Source organism: Dasypus novemcinctus, chromosome X, assembly GCF_030445035.2.
Source record: "Dasypus novemcinctus isolate mDasNov1 chromosome X, mDasNov1.1.hap2, whole genome shotgun sequence".
Taxonomy (NCBI): domain Eukaryota; kingdom Metazoa; phylum Chordata; class Mammalia; order Cingulata; family Dasypodidae; genus Dasypus; species Dasypus novemcinctus.
The window spans coordinates 152,462,413-152,489,895 of record NC_080704.1 but is presented as its reverse complement, the minus strand read 5'-3'; the positions used below and the strand labels follow the sequence as shown (position 1 = coordinate 152,489,895).

At 41.9% G+C, this 27,483-nt stretch overlaps 1 protein-coding gene across 1 annotated transcript in view; it reads left to right on the top strand.

Annotated features, from left to right (window-relative positions):
• Positions 1-27,483, top strand: part of GPC3 (glypican 3) — a 514,875-nt gene that overhangs the window by 447,920 nt on the left and 39,472 nt on the right. The window contains exon 7 of the mRNA XM_058292375.2: positions 8,482-8,641. Coding sequence (XP_058148358.1) covers positions 8,482-8,641 — 160 coding nt within the window. The remainder of the gene's footprint in view (positions 1-8,481; positions 8,642-27,483) is intronic.

Genomic DNA, 27,483 nt, shown 5'->3' with positions numbered 1-27,483 from the left:
ATGAGAAGTAATGATGAGAGAGACCCTCATGAAAATGGCAACGATTGTGTCTGTACTGGGTTCCAACTCTATGCTTATTTCAGAGAAGCAAAATTAATCTAAAATATGCTCTCTCAAGGCAAGTATACAGATATACTAAGTAAGCTCGTGCTTTAATTAGGGGGTGAAGGGTGGTTTCAGCAGATGCTAAAAAGAAATGATTTTGTAAGTATCAACCCGGCAGAAAACTATACAACTGGGGGAAAAAAGTGTTAGTATATGATATAATTTACTGAGCCAAAACAGGGAGAATGATCGTCATTATCAATAAGTAGATGTAAAATTGAGTTGATTGCTGTGTTCAGTGATTTCCTTTAAAGCAGTGTTCTAAACAGTTACCAAAGATGGGGCTCAGATTCTTCACCTTTTGGGCAATACCAGCAGTTCCATTTCACATTCCTTCATCCACTGTTTGACCACTTCATTCAAACCACTTGATGTACAGAAAGGAAAAGTATATCATGACAAGGAAGTACTTAATCATTTGGTAACTACACTACATAACTAGGGCTGCCAAAGGCCCCCCTAATAAAGACTATGTATGGTGGCTTCAGAAAAAGCCAGTAGTTTTTAGCATCTTTAATGCTGTAGTTACCAAACAAGGCATTGTTTTAAGATAGGTCCCAATTTTTCATAATTTAAAGAATTACCTGAGCATTCCTTAAGTTTATTCTTCAATCAAGGAATGTGACCCAAAAAAGGATGCAAGAGCAGCATTCTTTTGTTTCCTCTATTTTGTCTTTTAAAAGTACGTGGTTGGATATGAATGTTGTAATAATTTTAGCCATGTTTCCTGTTTCCTATTAGAACCCATTTCTCCATTAGGGTTCTATAGCCTAAAACTTGGAAAGGGAAAAGTTTGAAGCTCTCTGACCTCCAAGGAAATAATACCTAGAAACACAGAATCTAGTTTTTTCATCAAATCCCAGTTCATTTGCTTGTACTAGCTGCCCCAGGTCCTTTATTAAACTGCAGGATAATACAATGCAGCCTTAATTACTGAATCTTATTTAAAAATTCGTAATCTTCAAATAGTACACCAGAGAAGAAAAAAACTGTATTCACTGAAAACCTATTCATCAATCCTGATCTATACCTAGTCTTTAAAGGAAGGAAACTTTGTCAGGGAAACAAGAGGCATCTCACTAATCCACAGTGGGCCAGAGGCCTTCTGGAAGAATAGTAAACCATCGTCCTCCCCCCCCCCCAACCCACCCCCGTCATTGAGGTTGACTCCTCAAGCCCAATGCTTGATGACACAGCTACTGTGGTTCATACATAGAGGGTATTTTTAGAGGCAAGAATTCTCATTTCCCAAAAGTATAACCACAAGATGTCTATTTGGAATGAATCGGATTTATATACTTGGACGATTGTAAATGTTCAGATCATGTCGGTGTAACCTCAGTTCCCTGGGGAAATATGCAATATCTTGGTACACTCACACCCTGGGACTCTTGCCTTGTGTCAGTAGCCCTAATCTAACTGAGGTGGTTCCTTTGGAAAATGAATGGGGCTGTGCAGTCTCACAGATGTCTTAGAAGCAGTTTTCTCTGACAGAAAAGTTCTATTAGGACTTTTCACGATGGCTTGAAGCGTGTATTGACAAAAATGTCACCACCCTTCAATGAAGCGTTAGGCACCTTCAGAGGGAAATTGAGCATGTACGTGGTGGCCTGCAAGGTTACCTGGCTGTGCTTGCACTTTGCTGCCACCCCTGCTGGAACTGGGCTTTGTGGGGCCTTTGGCCCCTTAAATGGACATTCCTTCTGTTTGGACCCTAAAGCGGGGGAGGCATTAGAGAGCGCAGAATTACCCATGGAGGAAGACTAATCTAGCAGAGTACTCATCTGGGGTCTGGAAGAAGCTCATTGGGTGGCCTCAGGAAACTTATTTAGCTAGTTAGTACTTTAGTTAGCCAAATCCCTTAAAATGATCTATTGTCTGCCTTCCTCTTTCAGTTTACCCTACTTTGTCAGGAGAGAAGGAGGCTCCCTTTACTAGAGGGGAATAGGGGACCTGCTTCTCAGGGTAGCCTTAGTTAAAGAGATGCTGGCACTCAGTCACTGTCTGACTGGGACACTTGTCTAGTCGTCTAGTCTCTATGTATCCAGGGCTCCCCAGAAAAAACCAGCCATTACCATTCCAGGCTGATCCAACCTTACTTGAAGAAATGGCCGTTGGGAGAAGTCAAAAGCCTGTGAAGGAGTTCCTTGTTTATCCTAATAACTCACTGATCTATCCATTCTTTCAGTTACCAAACATTTCCTGAGCACTTACCAGCTACCAGGTATTGTGCTAGCCCCAGAGCCATGGCCTTTCCAAATTAATGGTGGAGTATAGAACCACTCTTCCCCCACTCCATTCCAAATCATAGCAAACTTACAGAAGCTACCATTGAAAAGTGTTCAGGCTAATAATGTAGCCCGTTGCCTCATCTCTCAGCCCTAATTTCCTCCTTTGTAAAATTGGGCTACGAATACCTGTACTGCTGCCCCACAGGGTTTCTGGGTAAATCCACTGAGAGAACAGATACAGAAGCGTTTTTCTATAAAATGTAATGAAAGGGAAGCCAATGTGACTCAAGAAGTTGGGCACCCGTCTACCACATGGGAGATTCCAGGTTTGGAACCAGTGCCTCCTGAAGAAGGCGAGCAAGACAGCAAGCTGATGTGACAGGCTGTTGCGGTGGGCTGAAGCAACAAGTTGGTGCAACAAAATGATGCAACAAGGAGATACAATGAGGAAACACAATGAGAGATACAACAAGCAGGGAGTAGAGGTGTCTCAAGCAACTGAATGCCTCCCTCGCACATAGGAGGTCCGGGGTTCAGTTCCCGATGCCTCCTAAAAAGAAGATGAGCAGGCACAGAGAGCACACAATGAGCAGACAGAGAGAGCAGACAGCAAGCCCAAGCAACGAGGGAGTGGGAGAAATAAATAAATCTTTTTTTAAAAATAATTAATTTTTTTAAAAATAATTAAAAAATAATTAAATGCCTATAATAACAATGCAATAGCTAAGATTTTTTTGAGTGCCTACACTGCTCCACAGAATGAGCCCTACTGATGCCATAACTGAATGTGAGCCTTTACCATATATTCAGAACTCCTATTCAAAGATTATGTTTTTCTAAATGTACAATTTTAACATATAATTATTGCATGAGTACTTATGGTGAGGCAGATACTCTACTCATAGAAAGCATTCTATGGATTACTCATTTAATCCCCATAACAGTGCAATATGGGATTTAGATACAATTATTATTAACCCTTTTTATAAATAAGAAGCCAGAATCTGAGAGGGAAACAGAGGTGGCTCAAGCAGTTGGCCTCCTGCCTACCATAGGGTTCGATACTCAGGGCCTCTTGGTGAAGACAAGCTGGCGCAGGTGGCAGGGAAGCCCACGTGGAGTACTGCTCTGCTCTGCGCAGGAGTGCTGGCCCATGCAGAGAGCTGGCACAGCAAGATGATGCAACAAAAAGAGACACAGAGGAGAGACAATAAAGAAACACAGCAGACCGGGGAGCTGAGGTGGCACAGGAGAATGATCACCTCTCTCGAGATTACTCCGGAAGGTCCCAGGATCGGTTGCCAGAGCTGCCTAATGAGAAGACAAGCAGACACAGAAGTACACATAGCGAATGCACACAGAGAGCAGGCAATGGGGGGGGGGGCGGTAAATAAATAAATCTTTTTTAAAAAAAAGAATAACTTGCTTACAGTGAGAAGACTAGTAAGTAATAGAGCCTAAATTAAAACTCATGTTTGTCTGACTCCTTAGTGTGAACATTCAACCACTAAACTATGCCTCTTGGTAAACTTCCAACTCTCTACTATTTTAAGCTATTGGTATTAACATTGTAAATTTTCTACTTTGAGGCACTGGCCAGCTTCTTAGAACTGCAGAGAACTGTTTCTCCCACTATCGAGGCATTTCCCACTGGGGAGCGAGCCACAACAAAATGGTTCAGATTTCATCCTGGGTTTGCTTTGCTCACATTCTGATGTGTTTTACTACCCAGACATTTATTTCAAGCGAGGACTTATTTTCTTCAATTTCCACATTATATTAGCAGCCATAGACCAAGAATCAGGGAAAACAGAAGTGGAGGAGAGTGCCTTGTGGATAAAGAGGGGAAAGGAGAAACAAAGTCCAGCCAAGAGTGTATCTGGTTGCGGTAGCCTTGTGCAGCCTCTAGCAGAACCCTTTGCCCTTCATTATTTTTTTTTAAGATTTATTTATTTATTTATCTATTTATTTTAATTTATTTCTCTCCCCTTCCCCATGCCCCCGCCCAGTTGTCTGCTCTCTTGTGTCCATTCACTGTGTGTTCTTCTGTGTCCTCTTGGATTCTTGTCAGCAACATCGGGAATCTGTGTCTCTTTTTTGTTGTTTCATCTTGCTGTGTTAGCTCTCCGTGTGTGCGATGCCCCACGTAGACAGGCTGCACTTTTTTCACGCAGGGCGGCTCTCCTTACAGGGCACACTCCTTGTGTGCGGGGCTCCCCTACACAGGGGTCATCCCTGCATGGCATGGCACTCCTTGTACGCATCAGCACTGCACGTGGGCCAGCTCACCACATGGGTCAGGAGGCCCTGGGTTTGAACCCTGGACCTCCAATGTGGTAGGTGGACACTCTATCCATTGAGCGAAATCCACTTCCCTACCCTTCATTATTAAACACTTTTAGGGAGCTGATGTGGCACAAGCGATTGAGCACCTGCTTCCCATATGGGAGGTCCCAGGCTCGGTTCCCGATGCCTCCTACAAACATAAAACAACAACAAGCAAACAAACAATAAAACAACTCAGAGGAGCCAATGTGGTTCATTGGTTGAGTGCTGGCTTCCCACATACAAGGTCTGGGGTTCAATCCCTGGCTCCAGTACTTCAAAAAGAAAAGAAAAGAAGCACTCTTAGTGCACAGGCCCTTATCTTACTGGGACCATCCAGAAGGGTTTCTTCAGACTTTCACAAAGATTCTACCTAGCCTCTTTCTGATGCCTTGTTTTCTGGGTGTGGAGTGTTGCCTTGCTTTACATGGCATTTGTAATAAGTTCTTGTGTAGGACTCCAGCTACTCCTCCTTCATCTTCTCCCCTTCTTCCTCCTCAAGATCACCGTCATTATCCTCAGCAGTAAATTAACATGTTCCAGAACTTATTACCTTGCCAGGCAATATGCTAAGTACTTTACATGAATGATTCTATTCATTTGTTCATTCATCCATTTAATGTACCTTTCCCAAGCATTTACTTTGTACCAAGCATTGTTCTAGAAACCAATAATCAAACCAGACCAGGATCCCTTCTGTCATCTAGTTTACGGTCCAGTGGGGGTACACAAGTGAATATATAATTTCAAACTGTGGAAAGTTCTATGAAAGAAAGATATGTGGGACTCTGAAAAGTGAATGGTGCTATTTAACTTAATCCTTCAACAACCCCATGAAGTTAATGGTATTATTATCCTGGTTTTTCACGTGAGAAAACTGAAGCTCAGAGAAGTTAAGTGGCTTGCCTAAATTATGTCAGACAGCTAGGAAGCAGGCCGAGTAGAGATTCAAATCCCTTCTGGTCAGATTCCAAAGCTTATGCTCTTAACTGCTACACTTTATTGCCTTTCCAATGTGTGAGGTGCATATATAGTCATTAATTCTAGCCCTCTGCATTTGGGTTCTGGCGTCATCTCAAGTGTGTGGCATTGCAATTGTTTCCAATTAGTTGTGGCTGTGGTTTGGTGCATTTGTTCAAAGAAAGAACGCAGGCAAAGCAGAGGTCACGTGCCCTGGGCCTTGTGGATGTGCACAATATACAAATAATAATGGCATTCCCAAAAAAGCTGGGATTCATTGGAGTCACTACATTTGTTTCCCATTAGCTTACGCTACTCAAATACAAACAGAAAAGCATGTGTTTACATTACTGTGGACATGGAAAGCCAAGCCCCAAAAGCATTCCTTGCAGGTTGTATAAAGCTAAGCATCCAAATAGTTCAAAATCGGTTTTGTAAATCCTGCTTTAATAGCTTTAAAATGTAACCTGGATTCCAGATATTTTTTAAATGCCTAGAGAGAGGTATGTAAGTAGCCAAAAGAGACAAAACCAGCTAAATCCTCAAAATATGTATTCAGACCCATATTTGCAGTATCTATTTTGTTATTTAACCATTTAAATGCAAACAGATCAAAGTCACAAAAACTCTTAACTGTGCAGCAGCAGGAATGGAATTTTTCCCTCTATTCTCACCAGCTGCCTGAAGTTTTTTTAAAACAAACCTGTTTATGATGAGATAGTTTGATTATTTAAGACACTGTGGACAGTAAGACTGGGGAAAACAAGCAGGGGCATCCAATGTCATTAAATGTGCCCAGTCCTCCTGGCTCTCCTGCCCCACAGTGAAAGGCTTTCCCATCAAGGGAGAGTTAATAGCTAGTGTCTGAGAATGTGGGATTGTACTGGAAATTATCTGAGGTAAAAGCAGGGAAGGTGGCAAAAATGTGGCATGAAGGCCCCATTCGCTGATGTCTTTTATCTAAGACAGAATGTTTTCCTGAACAGTTCTGGACTCTGGGGCAGAAGACTTTCTATTTCATGGGGTCTCTATCACTTAACCCAGGGACTTGATCAAGGCACATTCCCTCTCGGAGCCTCAGTGTCCTCCCTTGATGTCTTCCCTATTGCACAAAGTGTTTCTGAGGTCGTGAGTATTATGTGAGAGAACATATGTTAAACCCTAGCCCGGTGTGTGCCTGATAAGGTTCATAGCTTTGCAATCAAGATAATTTCAAGAGACTTATTATTTATACCATGTAGTCAGATCAAGAATTGCTGTTCTCACTGGTCTAATTTCAGCATATTTGATCCCTCTAAGGACAACAAGTCTTATCCTTTGATCTTGCTTCTCCTGTCAACCAAGCACGAAAAGAGCTTTGGCCAAATCACATTGTCCCATGTTGCGGCACTGTTTGGTTATCTTGGTTATGGTTTTAAGAACATAAAAAAATTGCTATATTTCTAGAAAGACTCTTTTTTTCTTCTTATACTGTGCTTCTAATTTTCTTTACTAATTATTCCAGGCTTTCTTTTCCCTTTTATCACCCAACCCTGAGTACCTGTTCCAAGGTTAACTTTAAATGTTTCCATTCCTAATCAAATGAAGTCAGTCACCTTAACACAAGGGTATTTTCATTAACTACAAAGACAAAAAGATCATGACGTCCATGCCTAAGTGAAAAGGAAATCATCCGATTGCATTTACCTTTTTAAAAAGTGATTAAAGAATATGTGTTAAGGACGAAGACACACCTGATGCTAAGGTGACTCTTGTCCAAAGATGATTTCAGAGCACTGCAGGAAAGAGGAATAACACTGGAGAGCTTTTATTAAATTGTGGTCGGTGGTTCACTCACAGTAAGTAATGGATGGGTCAAGTTTAAAAATGCAGATCTTGGGAAGTGGATGTGGCTCAAACAATTGAGCTCCTGCCTACCACACGTGGGTTCGGTTCCCAGTGCCTCCTAGAGAGGATGAGCAAAACAGCAAGCTGGCATGATGGGCTTGTGTAGCAAGCTGGCACAACAAGGAGAGACAAATAGGAAACACAATGAGAAACTCAACAAAGCAGGGAGCAGAGGTGGCTCGGGCAATTGGGCACCTCTCTCCCACATGGGAGGTCTGGGGTTTGGTTCCTAGTGCCTGATTATCTACAATAAGCAGATTATCTACAATAAAGCAAAATGAATATTAAAACATCTTATTGAAACTGTGGGGGCGGGAAATGTTTCAAAGGTTTTTTAGTGATCAAGGCATGGTACGTGGCAATTAATGATACAGTATTCATTTTAAATGTGTATAAAATCTCACTGCTCCTCTGCTTGTTTGGTGAGGTACATTTGTTGCTTTAATATAGTAAATGTAAATATGGTAATAAGAGCTTCTGATCTTGGTGTCCTCCCAGGCTATATATATGTATATATGTATATATACACATATATATTTCTGATCATGTCTTAAGTTCCTCATCAGTGAGAGTTCTATCATGGGGGATTTCGAGAACCTAAACACCATAGTATGAGAAAGTCTGATGCTATGTATATTCCAGCTATAGGGTAGTGTAAGTGAGGTAGAGAGGTGGAGAAGTAGAGAATCACGTCAGATGCTATGGAGAGGTCCAGAAATGTGAATAGGAACAGTTTACAACTATTTAAGTTTCAACATGATTTTTAAAATCTTCACTTAATCTATTAAGCATTTGTTAAATTTTTGTTCTTTCCATTAACTTCTCTCTCTCTTTTTTTGCCATTTTAACCATCTTCATGAATACAATTCCATGTCATTCAGCATTTTTAATGCCTCCCATTAATAACAACACTGTTCTAGACCTACCTGAGGAGAAGTGAAGAGCTGCTGCATTCATGATTGTCTTCTTTCAGCTCCTGAGAACGATGTCCGTGCCTAAAGGTAGAGTTCTGGATCAAAACCTTGATGAAGAAGGGCTGGAAAGTGGAGACTGCGGCGACGATGAAGATGAGTGCATTGGAGGCTCCGGTGATGGAATGATGAAAGTAAAGAATCAGCTCCGCTTCCTTGCAGGTAACCAATTAGTGCTGCCTCAAATCTGGTCTGAACTCACTGATGCTCAGGAATTATGAAAAGCAATTGAATCTGCTCTTTCTCACTCCCTTAAAATTCCTACAACACAGTGTCATCAATTCTTCAAGGAACGACTATAATCTAGAAAAACGAAGTTTTCTGGTAGCGTTTTACTTTGGGTCCTGGGTAAATTAAAAGGGTAACTTCTTGGTTTTCATTGTCTAAAGGGAACTGACTTAAACAGTTGGTTTTCTTTCCTGCTGGAGATTTCCTTGGGTCCTTCCAGGTATAAAAAGAAAAGCAATGTGGGAATCCAGGGAAAAACCAATGATGGGATACGTTTTTGAAGGAAGAGCCATAAGCTGCCCCTCTCCTTAGAACGTCATGTTTATTTTGTTTTCTCACAAATAGCCTAACACACATAGGCTACGACACGTAACTGCAGAGCTCCATCAATAGCAATAGCAGTAGAAACAATAATAGTAACAGAGGAATGCTGGGGTCAAGAGCCCTCACATTTGTATTGCCCATCATAGTTTACAAAGTACTTTGATATAGATAGGTGTTCTTTCCAGTTTTCAGATAAGAAAACTGGGGCTCAGGGAAGAAATGAGATTCATCTGAATGGAAGAACTGGAAATCAAACTTGGCTCTTGAGACTTCTAAGGTCATGCTCTGTCCCCTGCAGTACGCGCCAGTTGCTCAAAACCCCTTTGCCCATAACCTCTAGGACCCTACAGGCTCCAATTTCTCTTTTAGCCTCTTCCCTTCACTACCTCTTCTTCTTAATTCTGCCCTGAAATTGGCAATTATCTAAGGGTCTCTTCTCTCCCCCTCTCTACACCCCCCCCCCCGGTGGCTCCCTTGTCTCTTTGCTCGTTGTTTACACTTGTTTTTGCTCGTTGTTTGGTTGTTTTTTCCTTGTCTGTTGTTGTTTTTTCTTCTTTAGGAGGCATGGAAATGGAACCCAGGATCTCACATGTGGGAGGTGGGTGCTCAACTGTTTGAGCCATATCCTCTCCCTGCTTGTTTTTTTGTTTTTGCTTGTTGTCTGCTCATTGTTGTTGTTTGTTGTTTTTTATTTCTCTTTTTTTTGCTTGATGTCTACTTGTTGTCTGCGCGTTGTTTGCTTGTCTTCTTTAGGAGGCACTAGGAACCAAACCTGGGACCTCCCATGTGGGCACTCAACTGTTTGAACCACATTCATTACCTAGGGGTCTCATCTTAAGGCCTGTTTTTTCTTCCTTTTCCAGAGAGAACACTGATCATATGCACTCTTACTCTTTCAACTATTATACCACTATGAGGATAATTTATAAAATTATTGCTGTCAGTCTTTTTTTAAATAGATCTTTTAATTTTTTTTAAAGATGCATAGATCATACAGAATGTTACCTTAAAAAATATAAGAGGCTCCCATTTACTCCTACTCCCCACCCCACCCCCACTCCTCTCACAGCACCAAGTTCTTTCATCAGTGTGGTACTTTTCATTGCATTTGATGAATACATTTTGGAGCACTGCTACCCAGCATGGAATATAGTTTACATTGTAGTTTACACTCTCCCCCAGTCCATTCAGTGGGTTATGGCAGGACATATAATGTCCTGCATCTGTCCCTGCACTATCCTTCAGGACAACTCCAAGTCCTGAAAATGCCCCCATATCATATCTCTTCCTTCCTCTCCCTGCCCTTGGCAGCTCCCGTGGCCACTGTCTCCACTTCTAATACAGTTTCTTCCATTGCTAGAGTCTGGACTGCTCTCCTGAGCTACCATCCCACATCTCTACCTGCATATTTGTCATTTCTACCCAGCTTTCCCTCTGTTATACAAATGAAGCATATTAATTGGCCATCCCAAACTGGCTCCTTCCTTAATACCCTAGTTTTTCTAACGCCACTATCTTTTTCCCACTCCTTGAGGCTTAAAACTAAAGTCATCATAGATTCTTTCTTCTCCCTCACAGGGACAGATGTAGTTGGGCCCCAAATCCTTGCCAGTTCTTTCTTTGTCATTTTTTTCTGTATCTATCTGTTACTGCTTCCTTCCTATTCCCCCCCTCCCACCCTTCTGCGGTGATATTGCAGTCTCATCCTAACTGGTCTCCAGGCTTCTAGGCTAGGGCAGGAGTATTGAGAGCCTTAGGCTAGTAGATTAGAGAAAAAAGAGTCAGGGACCCAGGCAGAAGATTCCATGAAACTCATCAACACAGCTGCCAGTTTAATCTTTCTAAAGCATTCCATGCCTCTCTGGCTGCCTTTATCCTATCTCCATTGCCTTAAGGATAAAGTTCCTTAGCAGAGTTCTTCTGACCTTCTCCCTAGCCAAAGCCAAACTTCCGGCTTCATTTCCTACCACTAGCCCCACAGGAACCCTCCCCTTTGGCAAGAGCAGCTGTACTCACGTCCCATGTGCCCCATCAACTTAACTGTTCTTGTTTCTATCTTCATACCATTGCCCATGTTTATTTCTCCATAGAAACCCCCCTTTTCTTCCTTCTTAAATTGTACTCATTCTTCAGGGCCAATTCAGGTGTGTTGGAGCAAAAAGAAAATAGGTTTAAGAGTAGAGCAAACCTGTATTTGAATTCTGGCTGTACTGCATATGAACTAGCATGACCTAGGACAAGTTTCTTAGCCTCCTAAGTCTCCCTTTCCTCATCTTTCAAATGGAGATCATAATCCCAATTTAAGGATTAAAGGGAAGGGAAGAGTGTGTAGAGCACCTAGCTGAGCATCTGGCACATATTAGGTGCTCCAAACATTAAAAAAAGAAAAGAAAAAACTGACATCTGCTTTGTATTTTGCCATCCAGAAAAGCTGATGGTCATCTCAAGATTACCCAGATGATTCACAAAATGTTAACTGGTCCCAGCACTGATCCCTGGAACACAACACTGTTCACACTTCTCCAGAAATGTACCTGCTCAGAAAGGCTCTTGCTTTCCTGCCTAAAAGCCACTTCCCTATCCATTTCCAAACACTGCTCCACAATTGCAAGGTGACTTTTTTGGTACAGTGTTTGGTGTTGGACCTTGTCAAGGACCTTTTCAAAATGCTAATCGCTTATATCCCCTGGTTTCCTTTGGTCCACATGCACATTTATTCCCTCGAATAATTCTAATCAGTTAGTTGGGCATGATTAAGCCTAAGTGCTTTGTAAACTGTAGAACACTATACAAACTGTAGTTATTTAATTTACAGGAAAAATGCTGCCTCACTCCCAATAGATTATGCTTGTCTAACGTGGCCAGTGGTTCTCCCAGGCTGAAGAAACTTGGGTCTCTTTTGAAGCATTTCTGATGCCAGGCTCATGGTACAAAAGCTATTTGGCAAGAGAGATGAAGCAGTTTGGTCAGCTGTTCCACAATTTTACTCAAAATCATCTGGGTAGATGCCATCCGTCCCGCCAGTGATTCATCAGCATCCACTTAGTCAACTAGACTTAGAACACTGTGTGCATTCCACCATTTCATTTGCTACTTCCAACTTCCCTCCTCCAAAAGACAACTTGGTAATAAAGATAGGGCTCAGAGTATGTTCAGACTCTCTTCTAGCTCTCTTTTGTTCCTGAACAGACCTTTTGCTACATGACCAGCAAGAGAATCTACTGGCTGACTTACCTGTCAGACTTGTGCCCCTTTTTTGGTGCACTAGAAGAAGTGCGTGACACCCACGCTCTATTCCTGGCTCTGCTTCTAATTAGCCAAACCCCTTCCTGTTTTGAGAAATCAGTTTCTCCATTTGTAAAATAGAGAGAATGCCCAAGACCTTTCTAGCAGGCTACTTCAGGGCCAGCAATTTGTGATTATCTTTGTTTATTGGGCTTTGGTCTCTGGCAAGGTGCTTATCAGAGTCTTTGGGGGATATCTTCTTTGGAGTTTTCATCTGATCTTGTAGGTTCCCTCTTCTCCTGAACTACGTTTCCACTTTGTAAGAGCTCTCATTTTTCCTACATTAGCCCTGTTGGCTTTTCCAGCTTGGCAAACCACGCTTCTTATCAAGGGTAGTCCACACCTGGCCTTCGGCATGTTTGTACTCTAGAATGCCAATAATATGTTTTTAGTAGTTCCAAAGATTTCCATGAGGAAGTCACATCTCCCTCAGCCTGTTTCCACACTATAAAATGGAGATAATATTTTTTAATTCATAAGGTTGTATGGTTTAACTATCTATAATAATCCATGAAAAGCATTTGACATCATGCCTAGTACTTAGTAAGCACTCAGAAATGATACCTACCATTACAGATACTGGGCTGCTGCTGCTGCTGAGCTGTGGGCGCTCAAGCAACTTGCAGGTGTAGATGAGCATGGTCTTGGGTTTCTTGTGTGTTTATGACCCATGGAAGGCAATTAAAACCAGGTAATCAACAGTGGCCACCATCCTCTTACCACTTACCTCTGAAACTGGGGCCTGTGGAACAGCAGCATCTGTATTATCTGGAAGCTTGTTAGAAATGCAAAATCTCAGGTCCCACCTCAAGAGCTACTGAATTCAGAAGGTCATGTTTACAAGATTCTCGGGTGATTTGTTTGCATCCCTAATCCACCTCCTTACCACCTTCTAACTGAGCTCTTGACACGTACCCTTAATAATTCAAAAAGCCTAAATCTAAGATGCCACTAGAATGCCCAACAGTGAGATAAGTGTTCTTGGAAGTATAAAAGTGGTCCAAGGCCCAGCTATCCATGTGATGGGTAAGGAAACTTGGGTTCCAGCACTGGCACACTTACTAATAGTGGAATCGTGAGCAAGTTACTTAGCTGCTCTGATCCTCAGTTTCCCTAGCTGTAAAATGGTGTCATCATCCTTGCCTTGCCTAACTCAATGAGTTATTTTGAAAATCAAAGGTGATAATGAGTGTGAAAGTGCTTTATAACCTGCTATGCTCTACAAAATCTTTATAACAACCAGAGGATTTTAAAAATTATTATTAGTCCAAATGTTCCAGAAGCTCTTTGGCTTTCTCAGCATCCCTAGTTGAGCAAATATTTTCTTTAGTGATTGAATTTGGTCCATGGATTTTCAGTAGCTTTTGCACTAAAAACCCATGTGCAGGTTCCCCTTCAAAGAGATCAACAATGAACCTGGTACAGTAAGCTGACTCTCTTGTTCCCAGGCTGCGACCAGCATTGTTCCTAATTAAAAGCCTTGTTGAAGCTCTTATTAGAAGCTGTTTGGGGAGTTGACTACACCAAAACTCTGCTTGGCTAGGGCTGTTCTCTGAGAATTATTGCAAGATCTGGCCAGGTGTCCTTAACTAGCAAGATGTGATGACTAAGCATCTTAGGCATCTTTCCCCTCTCTGCTAAGTCCCCATTCCCACCACCACCACCACCCCTATACACACATGTACACACCTGCTGTTGGAAACACAATTGAAGCATTAGCTCATGAAGCAACTCCCAGAAAGTAACACCAATCTCAGATATATCTTTTTTCCCTCTATTTTTTTAAAATGCTACATTCAAAAAGTATAAAAGGTCCCTACATGTCCCCCACCTCCCTCACCCCACTCCTCCCATGTCAACAACCTCTTTCATCATTTTGGCACATTCATTGCATTTGGTAAATACATTCTGGAGCAGTGCTGCACCACATGGATAATGGTTTACATTATAGTTTACACTCTCCCCCAGTCCACCCAGAGGGCCATGGCAGGACATACATTGTCCAGCATCTGTCCCTTCAGTACCACTCAAGACAACTCCAAATCCTGAAAATGCCCCTACATCATATCTCTTCTTCCCTCTCCCTACCTTTAGCAGCTACCATGGCCACTTTCAACACATCAATGCTACAATTTCAGATATATCTTAAGTACCACTCCCTTCCTGGACCTGTTCTTGCTCCAAATTGCAATACCCTATGGGCACAGCCAGAACATTCTGGTGAGCCTAATGTTTTTGTAACTGCAAGTCACAGAAAAAAGGATAATCTTGTCTCAACAAGTCCAAAGACAAGGCAAAATGATCCTGGATGCTGTGAAAGTTTACTTCTTTGGATGAAGAATGTGGAAACAAATTGTAGAAGATAGAAATATTCCTTGTTGTTACATGAAAGTAAAGGGGCTTGAACTGTTTGGTAATGAGCTGGGGAAGAGTTCATAAACATGTCATTAAGAAACTTTCTTGCCGTTAAGAAACTCTTAAGTCTCTCAGATTTCAGTGTTGGGACCAAAAAGAGAGAAACCTGCCACTCATTCCTTGGCTGGGAGTGATAGTGATGGTGAAACCCAGGCATAGGCCAGTCCCTCTTGCCATTCTTTTTGATCACCTCCAGGTGTTTTGAGGGAAAACAGTAGTCTGACCACTGGCAGGTCCCCTATTCCCAGCAGCACTGTGAGAGAAGCCATTAAGACTTCACAGCTGATTTGTCACATACAAAGGATATGCAATACAATTAAGTGCCTGTTTCTCATCAGAAACCATGGAGGCAAGAAGGCAGTAGTATGCCTTATTTAAGGTATGAATAGAGAAAAACTGCCAGTCAAAAATTCTTTATCCAGCAAAACTGACCTTCAAAAATGAGGGAATAAGACATTCATGGATAAACAAAAATTGAGAGTTTGTCACCAAGAGTCCTTCCCTACAAGAAATGCTAAAGGGAGTTCTTCAAGTTGAAAGGAAAGGACCAGGGGATCATAGCTTGGAAAAGTATGATGTGAAGATCAAAAATTTAATTACTTGTTAAATGCTAAGCCCAGTAATATGGTATCCTCAGGATGTAACTCTATTGTTTTCTCTAAGATTTTGGATATAATAGAATAATGAATAATCATATTTCCACATTATAACCATGCAAAATATAAAGAGGCAATGTATGAACTGGAGGGGTATACAAACAGAGACTTTATATGCTTTTGAAATTTGTTGGTATATTTTTGAACTAGTAGATTATAGACTTAGGTTGTTTAATACAAACCCCAGAGTAACCACAAAGAAATTACTTAAAATATATAGAGAGAAACAGATGTGGTTCAAGTAGTTGGGCTCCTGTCTACCATAGGGGAGGTCCAGGGTTTGATGTCCAGGGCCTCCTGGTGAGGGCAATCTGGCCCACACAGCGAGCCTCCCTGAGGCAGGAATGCTGCCCCGCATGGGAGTGCCATCCGACGCGGAGAGCTGGCGCAGTAGGATGACACAACAGGAGAAGTTGCAGAGGAGAGACAATAAGAGACAAAGCAGAACAGGGAGCTGAGGTAGGACAGGAGATTGATCACCTCTCTCCCACTCTGGAAGGACCCAGGATTGGTTCCCAGAGCTGCCTGATGAGAATACAAGCAGACACAGAAGAACACACAGCAAATGGACAGAGAGAGCAGAAAACGGGGGTGGAGGAGAATAAATAAATAAATCTTTTAAGAAGTAAAATAAATGAAAATAAAATATAGAGAGAAATGCAAACGAGAAAGGGATCAATCAGTTACATGACAAAAGTTCAACTATACCCAAAAACACCTTCAATAAAGGAAAGGAGGTTCAAAAAAGATATAAGATGTAAAAGAAACCAAGGATAAAATAGCTGAAGTCCTGCCTTATCAGTAATTACACTGAATATCAATTAATTAAACTCCCCAGTCAAAAAGGCTCAGATTGACAGAATGGTTTTTTGTTAAAAAGCATGATCCAACTTTATTTTGTTTACAAGAGACTCACCTTAGACCCAAAGATACAAACAAGTTGAAAGTTAAAGGATGAAAAAATATATATTCTATGCAATTAGTAGCCAAAAGAGAACCAGAGTACTTATATTACTATTAGACAAAATAGACTTTAAATAAAAAACTATTACAAGAGACAAAGGAGGTAATTATATATTAATAAAAGGGTCAATCCACCAAGAAAAAATCACTCTTATAAACATTTATGCACCTAACCACGGTGTCCCAAAATACATGAGGCAAACATTGAAAAAACTGGAGAATAGATGCCTTAACAATAATAGAGACATCAATGCACCACTTTCATCAATAGATAGAACATCTAGACAAAAGATCAATAAGGAGATCTAGAACTTGAACAGAATTACAAATTAACTAGACATATGCAGAATACTGCACCCCAAAAGAGCAGAATACACATTCTTCTCAAGGGCACATGGATCTTTCTCCATGGTAGATGACATGTTAGTCACAATACATGCCTCTATAAATTTAAAAATATTGAACTTATGCAAAGTACTATAATAATAAGGGAAAATTCAGTTGTATATAAGTTACCACACCAAAAAAAGCGTAGAACAGGACAACAGAAATAGTGAACCCTAATGTAAACAGTGTACTAATGTTTATAGCATAATTCTCATAATATTGTTTCATGAATTGCAACAAAGTTACCATACTAATGCAAGATGTTAATAGTGAACACTGCATGTGTAAGTGGGGGTGGGTGTTATGTGGGAACTTTGTACTTTCTGCATGAGTTTTTTAGAAACATACAACTGCTCTATTAAAAAAATTAAAAGACGACTTCACAGCTATGCCCATCCCCATCATCTCTGCAATAGATATTCTTTCCCTACAGTTACTCTGCAATCTAGAGGTAAAATCATGACTTCAAAAAAACACTAGTTAGAAAATATTCTCTGAAAGTCAATGATTTTTATTCACTGATTTTTTTTTTAGTGGAGCAAGTGTAACCTTACATTTCTACTCCTAACAACCCTGTGCACATAGGAGAAGTGAAGGAGCCTTCAATAGCTTAACTGTTGTCTAAATTGTCCAGTCAAACCTTCATGAACATGGGCTGTTAGTCACTTTGCACTAATAAATGCATTAATGGGTTGGTCTGGCACAAACGGTAAAATCTGTGGAGGAACTTTATAATAGGTCTTTTTATCCTGGGTGACATCTGCAAAATATTAGTGCTTTGGAACAACTTGTGTTACCTGCTGAAGAATGAGTAGAAAGCTTGTAGGGGAATGAAATGTCTTGGGGTTTTTTACAGGAACATTGATTAGTCCTGTACAGAGTTTAAAATACATGTTGATACAGTAATTGTATCTGTTTATGTTGTTGTTACCCTGTTGATAACAAGTCCAGGAATAAATTATGGCATTTTTCCCAAAATATATTCTATAGTTTGAGCAACCTAATTCTACTTCTTTGCACTCTTTGGAAACCCACCATTCAGAACTTTGACATTTATCTTGTAGGTTCCTTTTCACTAAGTAATCCAGGAGTGAGGAATCCAGGCAAGATCTTGTACCGACTCCCTTCAGTCATTTCTTGGGATATCAATCCCTCAAAGGGGACCTCATATCATCCACTAGGAGGAAGATCTCATATAATGGGAGGATAGGATACCAACCTATTTAAGATGGCCAAAGCTTGAGACATAGAAGAGCATTTCTTCTATGGAGTCAAACAGACTGGCTCCCAGTTCTGTCCATGACGCTCTCCAGTCTTGTGACCTTGGGCAAAGTCTCTCCACTTCTCTTGAGCCTAGGTGTCCTAATTTCAAAAATGATGATAAACTCTTTGGGCCTGACCCGCCCACCACATGGGGTGTTGAATGATCACATGTGAACTATAAAGCAGCATGCCCGTTGATGGTTATATTGTTACTATAGTTTCAAACCATTTGGATTATGAGCTATGTTATTAACCAGAAGCCTTTAGCTAAAATTGTAAATTAAGTCCCAAACGGTTTGGCTAACAGTTTTCATTATAATGTGCTCCCCCTTCACCACCCCCAGAGATGGCATTTTCAATTACTCATTAATGTGTTTTTAGCCCAGGGTACTTTGGAGTGAGAAGTATTTAAACAATGACAAATATGCCTGCCGAGTTGTGTGAACAGCCACAGAATCACAACAGTAGTAGTCACCTATATCTTGAAAGAATCACAGTTAGTTATGTTTTGTTTTCTTTGGTGGTAGTGAGGGGGTGGTTAGGGCAGAGGTGGACAAGTTGGAGAGGATTGGGGAAGGGCTTCTGACTCCATTTTATCTTCCTCTAGCTACAAGCAGTCTTTCATGCCTTGATCTTTTCTTTTAGCAGTCAAATGGCATAGGGAATCTGACGGAAGCAAAGCCCACTGAGCTAGCCTTTTCCACATAGATCCAGACCCAGGTGGTTCTTGCTAACAGATTGAAAGGACAGCCTGTCCCAGCTCGCCCCAGAGTTTTGTGCAAGTCCCAGGGCTCACAAAAAGGGGGTTAGACACAAACTTTAAGACCCGTTGATTGTGTAAGTATACCTCCCCCCTAAAAGGGGAGAACCCTTCCCCATGACTAAAGAGTTACTACAGGTAAGCTGGCAATAGATAAGAGTAAAAACAAGTAAAAAAGGAGAAAACGTAACATAACTTGAGATACTCTACGACATTTGTTTCTTATTATTTGGAGGGAGGTATTCTGGGTCTTACTTTTCCTGATCTGCTATCCTGTGATATTTCCGTGTCGGAGCCATTAGGCAATGGGGCTTTTATTAGGGGTCATGTCACAACAGCTACAGTTGCTGGTGGGCCTTACAAATAAGTGTAAGAGTTGTGGGAGCTTTAGGGATGGTGTGAGAGATTGGGGGGGCATTATTTACATTTATAACCAATTTTCAAATTCAGTGGAAATTGTTGGATGTATGACTGTATAAAGGTGCAGCTGATTTTCTCTGGATGGGAAACCATGTTGGCTGGGCAGCCTCAACTAAAATGTGTTGATGTATTATGGAGAAGGAGAGGTTCATGTTAAATGGGTGGAAGACTAGAGGGTGGGCCAGCAGGGAGGCGCCAGGCCTGAAACTTCTAGTGGAGCTTCCAAACAGAAATGAAGCAACCCCTGTGGGATAACATCCCGATGTGATCCAGGAAAACAGGCTTGCCATCAAATGGGACGCGCTCCCTTGTAAGAAGAAATATATCAGAAAGAGAGGAAGAAGGCAGTGTCTCGTTAAACCTGTGAAGTGGCCTTAAAGTCTCCACATGAACAGCATCACTTGGGGAGCCAGATCAGAGTTGCTGAGTGTAACAAGGAATTAGGAGACTGTGGAGCAAGCCGGAAGCAGAAAGTCTGGTGTGAGTGGTGCATAAAGTCTGCCGGTGGATAGGCGACACCAGTAGAGATAGAAAGTAAGCCAGGGCTGAGGTTCTGCTCCTTTCAGAGCCATCAGATATTTAGTCATCACTGATCTTGACATTATCAAGTCTCCCTTTCCAGTTCAGACATGGCTGTCCTTTAGCTTTGGTTAATGCGGCATAAAGAAGAGAAATACAGCCATCTTCTTTCCCTTCCTTGCCTGTGTGAGGTCCAAGGAGATTCAGATTTGCATTGGAAGAAATGAGGTTACTGGCAAGCTTTAATTTGGTTAGTATTTCTGAAAGGAAACCTTGTTAGAGAGGCTGCCTCTGTACACTCCTGGCTTAAAGGTGTTTTCTGGTGGCAAAGCAATCCATGGCATTTACGTTTCTTTTCATTTCTAAATATACTCGCTGATTTTTAATAACTGCCTTTTGATATTATTTTTTTACTTTTTATTTCTTATTTTTAAGATACATAGATCACAAAAAATGTTAAATTTAAAAATATTAGCGGTTCCCATATACCCCATACCCGACCCCACCCCCACTCCTCCCACATCAACAACCTCTGTGTAGCAGTGCTCCAAAATGTATTTACCAAAATGCAATGAATGTGCCACAATGATGAAAGAGGTTGTTGATGTTATTTTTAAACAATCCCACTATGTATGGCTGGTAGGAAAAGCCTTTAAGATCGGGAGCCCCAGGGCAGATAGCATCTCTTAATTTGTAGCTACCGGGTAGACTTCAACAGTAATAAAATTACCAAGTAAATGAAAATGGAGTAGAGGTTGTTTTACATATTATGGTGTCTGAGGATGGTCCACAGCTGAGAACTGGTGGCAATCTCATTAGCACCATGAAGCTAATGTAAAATGGCTCCCTCGACTCAAGTCTAACACTGAGCTCCTCAGCAAGTAGACTGCAAGTCTTTTCATCTCCTATATCCACTTCTCAGCACTTGGTCACCAACCTCTGCTTCCTTCCCCCTTTACCCAGTGACTCTCACTTAGTACATGTTCAACGAATATTTCAGTTATCCATATGTAGTGTGCAGTTTTCAGCATTTGCTTCCTTTTGCCTACATTTTTGGTAGGCTTGCAATATGTTTCATCCTCATTGCTTCTTAAGTTAGCCTCCTCAAAGTACCCTTCAACTTCTGCCAGCTGAAATTGTGAGCAAAGAGCTATGAGATCCCTGTGTCAGTCAACACAGGAATAGGGACTTCATTGGAGGGAGGGAGCACAGTGCGGCATGCACTGTGTGTCTGCACCCTGAAGTGCACACTGGGATCTGAGCAGGATAATGAAGAATCTGCAGACAGGACAGTGAAAAGAGATAGTACTGTTAGGGCTAGAGAAGAGAAGACAAAGAAGGACATGAATGCTGTCTTCTAATATTTAGAAGGTGTGCATGTGGGAGAGGAAGATGGATCTGGAACCAACGGGTGGAATTTCCAAGGAAACCTGTTTTAATTGACAGAATGAACTTTCTAATCCCTTGAGCCACTCCTTCGTGGCATGGGTTGCCTTAGCTTCCTGACTCTGGAGGTATTTGACTGGAGATAAGAAGACCATACATCAGAAATTTGGCTGGGCAAGAATGGGGTGGAGTGTGGTGTTAGGGAATGGATAAATACCTACATCATGGGCTCTTGACTTCCAGGGTCCTGAATAGCTCCGAGATGCTATGACTTTATGATGCCAACATGTAAATAAAGACAAACAGAACCGAGATGGTCGAGCAAAGCAATGAGGCAATTTTGCAGGCTGGGGAATGGAAAGAGGAGTGGAGAAGAGAAACTCTCTGGTTGTTTTTATTTGAGCACATGTATGACTTATGATTTTCTGGAACTGTTTTCCTAAGCCAACAGATCCTAAGGAATGGCTGAAACTTTTCCTGGCATCTTCTGTCCCTCACAGCCTCTAGATTTGTTTTGCTACCTCCTACAAGAATCCCATTCTCATTTCTCCCCAAATGTTTCCAGGCTTGTGGCCTTCCTGCTCCCATGGTAGAAAGGCAAACCTGGGATACAGTACCTCCCCCAGCTACAACAGTTAGCCCTAATGGCTGGATTGACAAGACCAAGGTTGTCTCATCCACACTCATCTCCTGTGCTACCCTCTCCCTTCTCCTTCTGGCTACATAGACTAGACCAGTGCATCTCAAGTTATCTATGGTGGAGGACCAGGATTTTTCCTTCTTCCCAAATCTGTCATGAAACAATACCTTTACAAAATACAATAAAAATGAATTACTGGAGAGTGGATGTAACTTAAGTGGTTGAGTGCCTGCTTCCCATGTACGAGGTCCTGGGTTTGATCCCTGGTACCTCCTTTTAAAAAAATTAATTACTAGTAAAAGGAAATGACAAAGCCACAATTTTCAGAATGGAGAGAGGTGATAATTCTCTTGCACCACCTCAGCTCCCTGATCTGCTGTGTCTCCCATCGTCTCTCCTCTGTGTCTCTTTTTGTTGCGTCATCTTGCTGCACCAGCTCTCCACATGAGCCAGCACTCCTGCAAGGGGCAGCACTCTGCATGGGACAGCACTCCTGCATGGGCCAGCTCACCACACAGGCCTGCTTGCCTTCACCATGGGGCGCTGAGCATTGAACCCTGGACCTCCTATAAGGTAGATGGGAGCCCAATTGCTTGAACCACATCCACTTCCCAATACTTACTTTCATTTTCTGTACCTATGACTAGCTAGGTACAGAATAGCAGAGCAGCATCTGCCTTCAGACCATGCATTGAGTAGTTAAATGTAGCCTTCTTTATGTCTTTCTGCCTTATATCCCTCCTTACCCTTGGATTTCCTGGTGAAAGAACCTCAAGAACAGTCTAGGGGAGCAGATGTGGCTCAAGCAGTTACATGCCTGCCTTCCACATGGGAAGTCCCAGGCTTGGTTCCTGGTGCCTCTTAAAGAAGACAAACAAACAAGAAACAGACATCAAGCAAAGAATGAGCAGCAATGAGGAAAAACAAGCAAGAAGGGAAGCAGATATGACTCAAGCAGTTGAGTGCCCACCTCCCACATAGGAGGTCCCAGGTTCAGTTCCTGGTGCCTCCAAAAGAAAAAAAAGAAAGACAACAACGAGTTAAAAACAGCGAGCAGACAATGAGCACAAACAATGAGCAAACAGACGAGGGAGCCATCTTAGGGAGGGTGGGAGGGGGAAGAGCAGTCTAAATGGGGTGAGTGCAGGGGTGTACTTGAACTGGCTTGTACTGGTTCACTAGAATCTACTATGACATTTTCAGAATTTTTATGAGCTGATTGTTAAACACAGCCGTTATTGAAATTAACTGTATAAACTTACAACAAAATTAATTATTTGGGAAAACAACAGTGATAAATACTCAAAACGGAGTACTTCCTAATTCTTGTACTACATTTACTTTCTATGCCATTGAAGTTAATTTGCATCTATGATATCTGTGTGGTGGAGATACTCTAATTTCTTCCCAACTCTAATTCTGTAATATCCCAATGGGAGCTTGATGTCAGCCATGGTGGGGAGTATTTACAACACAGGAATTGGCAAACACTCCAGATCAGGCCTTGATTTGTTTTATTGATTGTTTCCACTCTAGACTTTAAAGATGGAGAAAATGTTAATAACACACATTAAACTTAAAAGCATATTGCCTCCCTAACTTACCTTGTAAATAGCGCAACAAAATTAACGGAATATTCTTTCAGGATTTAAAAGCTGTTATCCAATTCAGCAAATAATTTGCTCCCACCATTGACAGAGGAGTGAAATTCTGACATACTTCTTTATTGTTTCACTTTTGTCTTATTCAATGTAAACCAATATATCAGCCCACATTCTTTTAGGAACAACACCTGTTTACCACTTGCATCCCTAGCTTGGCTACAGATGCAAGAGTCTGGCAAAAATCAATGAAAGCATTCTGTGAGAATCAATAGACTACATAGAATTCACAGTAAAGAGCAGCATATAGTTTTTTGGTGGGTTTTTTTTTTTTTAAGATTTATTTATTTATTTATTTCTCTCCCCTTCCCCACCCACCCCGGTTGTCTGTTCTCTGTGTCTATTTGCTGCATCTTCTTTGTCCGCTTCTGTTGTTGTGAGCAGCACGGGAATCTGTGTTTCTTTTTGTTGAGTCATCTTGTTGTGTCAGCTCTCCGTGTGTGTGGTACCATTCCTGGGCAGACTGCACTTTCTTTCACACTGGGTGGCTCTCCTCACGGCACACACTCCTCGCGCGTGGGGCTCCCCTATGCGGGGGACACCCCTGCGTGGCATGGCACTCCTTGTGCACATCAGAACTGCGCGTGGGCCAGCTCCACACTGGTCAAGGAGGCCTGGGGTTTGAACCGTGGGCCTTCCATATAGTAGACGGACGCCCTAACCACTGGGCCAGGTCTGCCGCCCCATATAGTTTTTATTATTTGTAAATTGTGTGCTGCACATTCTTTATTTCAGTAAAATTTAGAAGTAAATTTACATGCTTACTTTTTAACATTTTTTGAAGAACAAGTGTAGTTAACATTTACCTGCACACCACTGCCTGACAGGTATATTTTGAAGATTTATTGCCCTTTCCACAAAGTACGAGAGAAAATTCTTCTCATCCAAAGTTATGCTAGCAAATGAAACTGCCCCACATTTTCAGTGATTCTCAACCCTAGGATTCCTTTTACATTGCGAAAATATTTGCAAATTCTTGCAAATTGTTAACCAGCACCACAAGTTTTTGTTTGTTTGTTTGTTTTGCTCAAAACTCCTTATTTTCTGTTGAGGTTGATGGGTTCCCACTGAAATCCTTCTGCTACCCAATGGAAATTTCATCAGCCCCATTCCAAACCTGGATGGGAGTCTTGTAGACCAGCTTACTAGGCACCACAATGAAAACCACTTTTAAAACTTAGCCTTGAGGAAGAAGATGTGGCTCGAGCAGTTAAGTGCCAACTTAACACATGGGAGGTCCCAGGTTCAGTTCCCGGTGCCTCCTAAAGAAGATGAGCAAGACCAGCAAGCTGACATGACAGGCTGGTGCATCAAACTGGAGCAACAAGAGACACAAGGAGGAAAACATAATAAGAGACACAGCAAAGCAAGGACAGAGGTGGCGGTTAGGCACCACCCTCCCACATGGGAAGCCTGAGGTTCGGTTCCTGGTGCCTCCTAAAAGAAAGAAGAGCACACAACAAACAGACACAGCAAGTGCAAACACTGAGGGGGTAGGGAGAAATAAATAAACTAAATCTTTAAAAAAAGAAGATGAGCAAGACAGCAAGCTGATGTGATGGGCTGACACAATGAGGAAACACAGTGAGAGCCACAACAAGCAGGGAGCGGAGGTGGCTTGAGTGATTGGGCATCTCCCTCCCACATTTGAGCTTCTGAGTTCTGTTCCTGGTGCCTCCTAAAAAAAAAAGAGAAAACACAGAGAGCAGACAGTGAGTGCAAACAATGGGGGGGGGGCAAAGTAATAAATAAATCTTTTTTTAAAAATTCAGCCTTGCTGCATTAGATGGTATTATGACAAATGAATCCTGTGTGCTGGTATTAGCCCTGGTTTCACAGAGTTAGAGTGGAACTCCTAATATCAGGTTACATTTTGCTGGCTTGGTAATCATTTTTTCAACCACCAACCATATGGGCAGAGGTTGGGAGGAAAGCTAAATTTGGAACACACCCCCACTCTCCTTTTCAACATTTCTTTCTTGTTTGTTCAGGGAGACAATATATTACTCATACTCACATATAGCACCAATTGCTATAGGACTAAGGCATGCGATTCTCCTAAAATGTGGTCAGATCAGGGAACTGGATATTTTCTATACAAGTATGTAGCAAGGTATCAGAATTGTCTGCACTCAGCTTCTGCAGATTTCTGAACCTGTCTGAGACACACCACGCTGGAAGACCAAATCGATAATGACAAGGAACTTGGATTTTGTGTCTGTGAGTTCATAAGTTCTTTATCATTTTTAGTCGCTATCTTGAAATAGCACCTTTCTACAGTAATATCTTTCTGACTCAGATGTTTTGGAGCGTGAAGCTATGAATTTCTTTCTCCATTTAGTTTCTTCTCTTCTAGCTTTCCTTCTCCCCACATACCACTACATATGGAATGATAGTTGAAGCAGGAGAGATGGATTTTTTTTTTTTTTGGTACCGGGACTGGGGGTTAAACCCTGGACCTAGTATATGTGAAGCCAGGTCTCAACCACCAAGCCACATTGGCTCCCTCAAGTTAGTTGGTTTTTCTTTTCATTTGTTTGCTTGTTGTTTGTTTTTGTTTTTTTTAGGCGGCACTGGGGACTGAACCGAAGACCTCCCATGTCAGAAGCAAGCACCCAACCACTTGGGCCACAGCCACTCCCCAAAAGATGGATTTTTTTTGAAAAAATGGGAATGATTTGGGGAGTGTCTGTGGAGATTGTGTATATTTCAATTCTCAGATTTTCTAAACCTATATATTACAGGTCATTTGTTAGCCTAAAACATCACTTTTCATACTTCAAAGAAGTTTAGAGTCATGTTCAGTTTATGAAAGTTTCTCTGTCTTCCCCCAAGGAGAAGTTGCAGCATTCTCACCACTAGCCAGTTTGGAGTCAGAAAAACATTCTTGCTGTCCCTAGATTTCAGGTATGCGTGAAGAGTAATGAAGCCAAATCACTTAGCCCAGCCTTTCCCAGTCTTGCCCCAGCCTACTTCTCCAATCATATCTCCCATTACCCCTTAATCTGTCTGGTGCTCCAAATCCTTTGAAGCTCTGTTTCCAAACTATTCTGCTCTTTCAAATGTGCCTGGTACTTTGTATATGTCTGTATTTGCACAATCCATAAAACCAAATGCCTGGGCCTTGGTAGGTTCCAATACATAGTGGCTGTTCATAGTCTGCACATACTGGTCCCTTAGTGGTTTCCCCTTCTCTCCCTTTAAAACTCAGCTCAGGGGGAGCAGATGTGGCTCAGCAACTGAGCACCTGCTTTGCATGTATAAGGTCCTGGGTTCAATTTCCTAAAAAAAAAAAAAACTCAGCTCAGGTTCACCCTCCTCAGTGAAGCCTTTTCCTAGGCAGAGTGCTTTGTTAATCCCCATTCTGGCATTGATCAAGTTGAAGCCAGGTAACTCCCAGTGACCGGCACATAATGGGTACCCCGTAAGTGTTTGTTGCATGGCCCTGGCCATACAAAAATGAATAAACACAATGCCTGCTCTTATAAGCCCTTAGTCTCTTTAGGGGAAACAGAAGCCTAACTAGATAATTATAATGCAGCGTGGTTTTAAAAAACAACAATGATGGCAGTATTCATGGAGTTGTGGAAACATGAAGGAAAGCATCAAACCCAGACTAGAGTGGTCGGAAACTGAGTCCTAAACAGTGTGGAGGAGTCAGTGAAAGGGGAAGGCATTGCTGGCAGAGGGAATAGTATAAGAAAAGACATGGAAAGGAGAAAAAGGATGGTGGTTCAGGAAGTATGCGGTTTGGTGAGTCTAGAGAAGAAAGGGACGAGAAGTGAGACTGGAAGATGTGTTAGGGGTCAGATCATGAGGGCGTTGCCTTCCTTGTTAAGGAGCTTGGCCTTGATCCTGTAGCAGGATCTATAAATTCACAACATATGGGTCATCTGCCAACACCCTTCCCTCTCGATGGCAGATACTGGCAATCAATCATAGCACCCCATTCTACTAAGCCCAGGTATAACCTCAGAATCCTTCTCAACATGGCACGAGGAAACCACCACCAAGAGATTGCAAGGGGCACTCTGGTTTGTCAGTGGAAAGTTTTAAGCACATGTATATATGGGGACTGGGGTGCCTGAGAAAGTGCA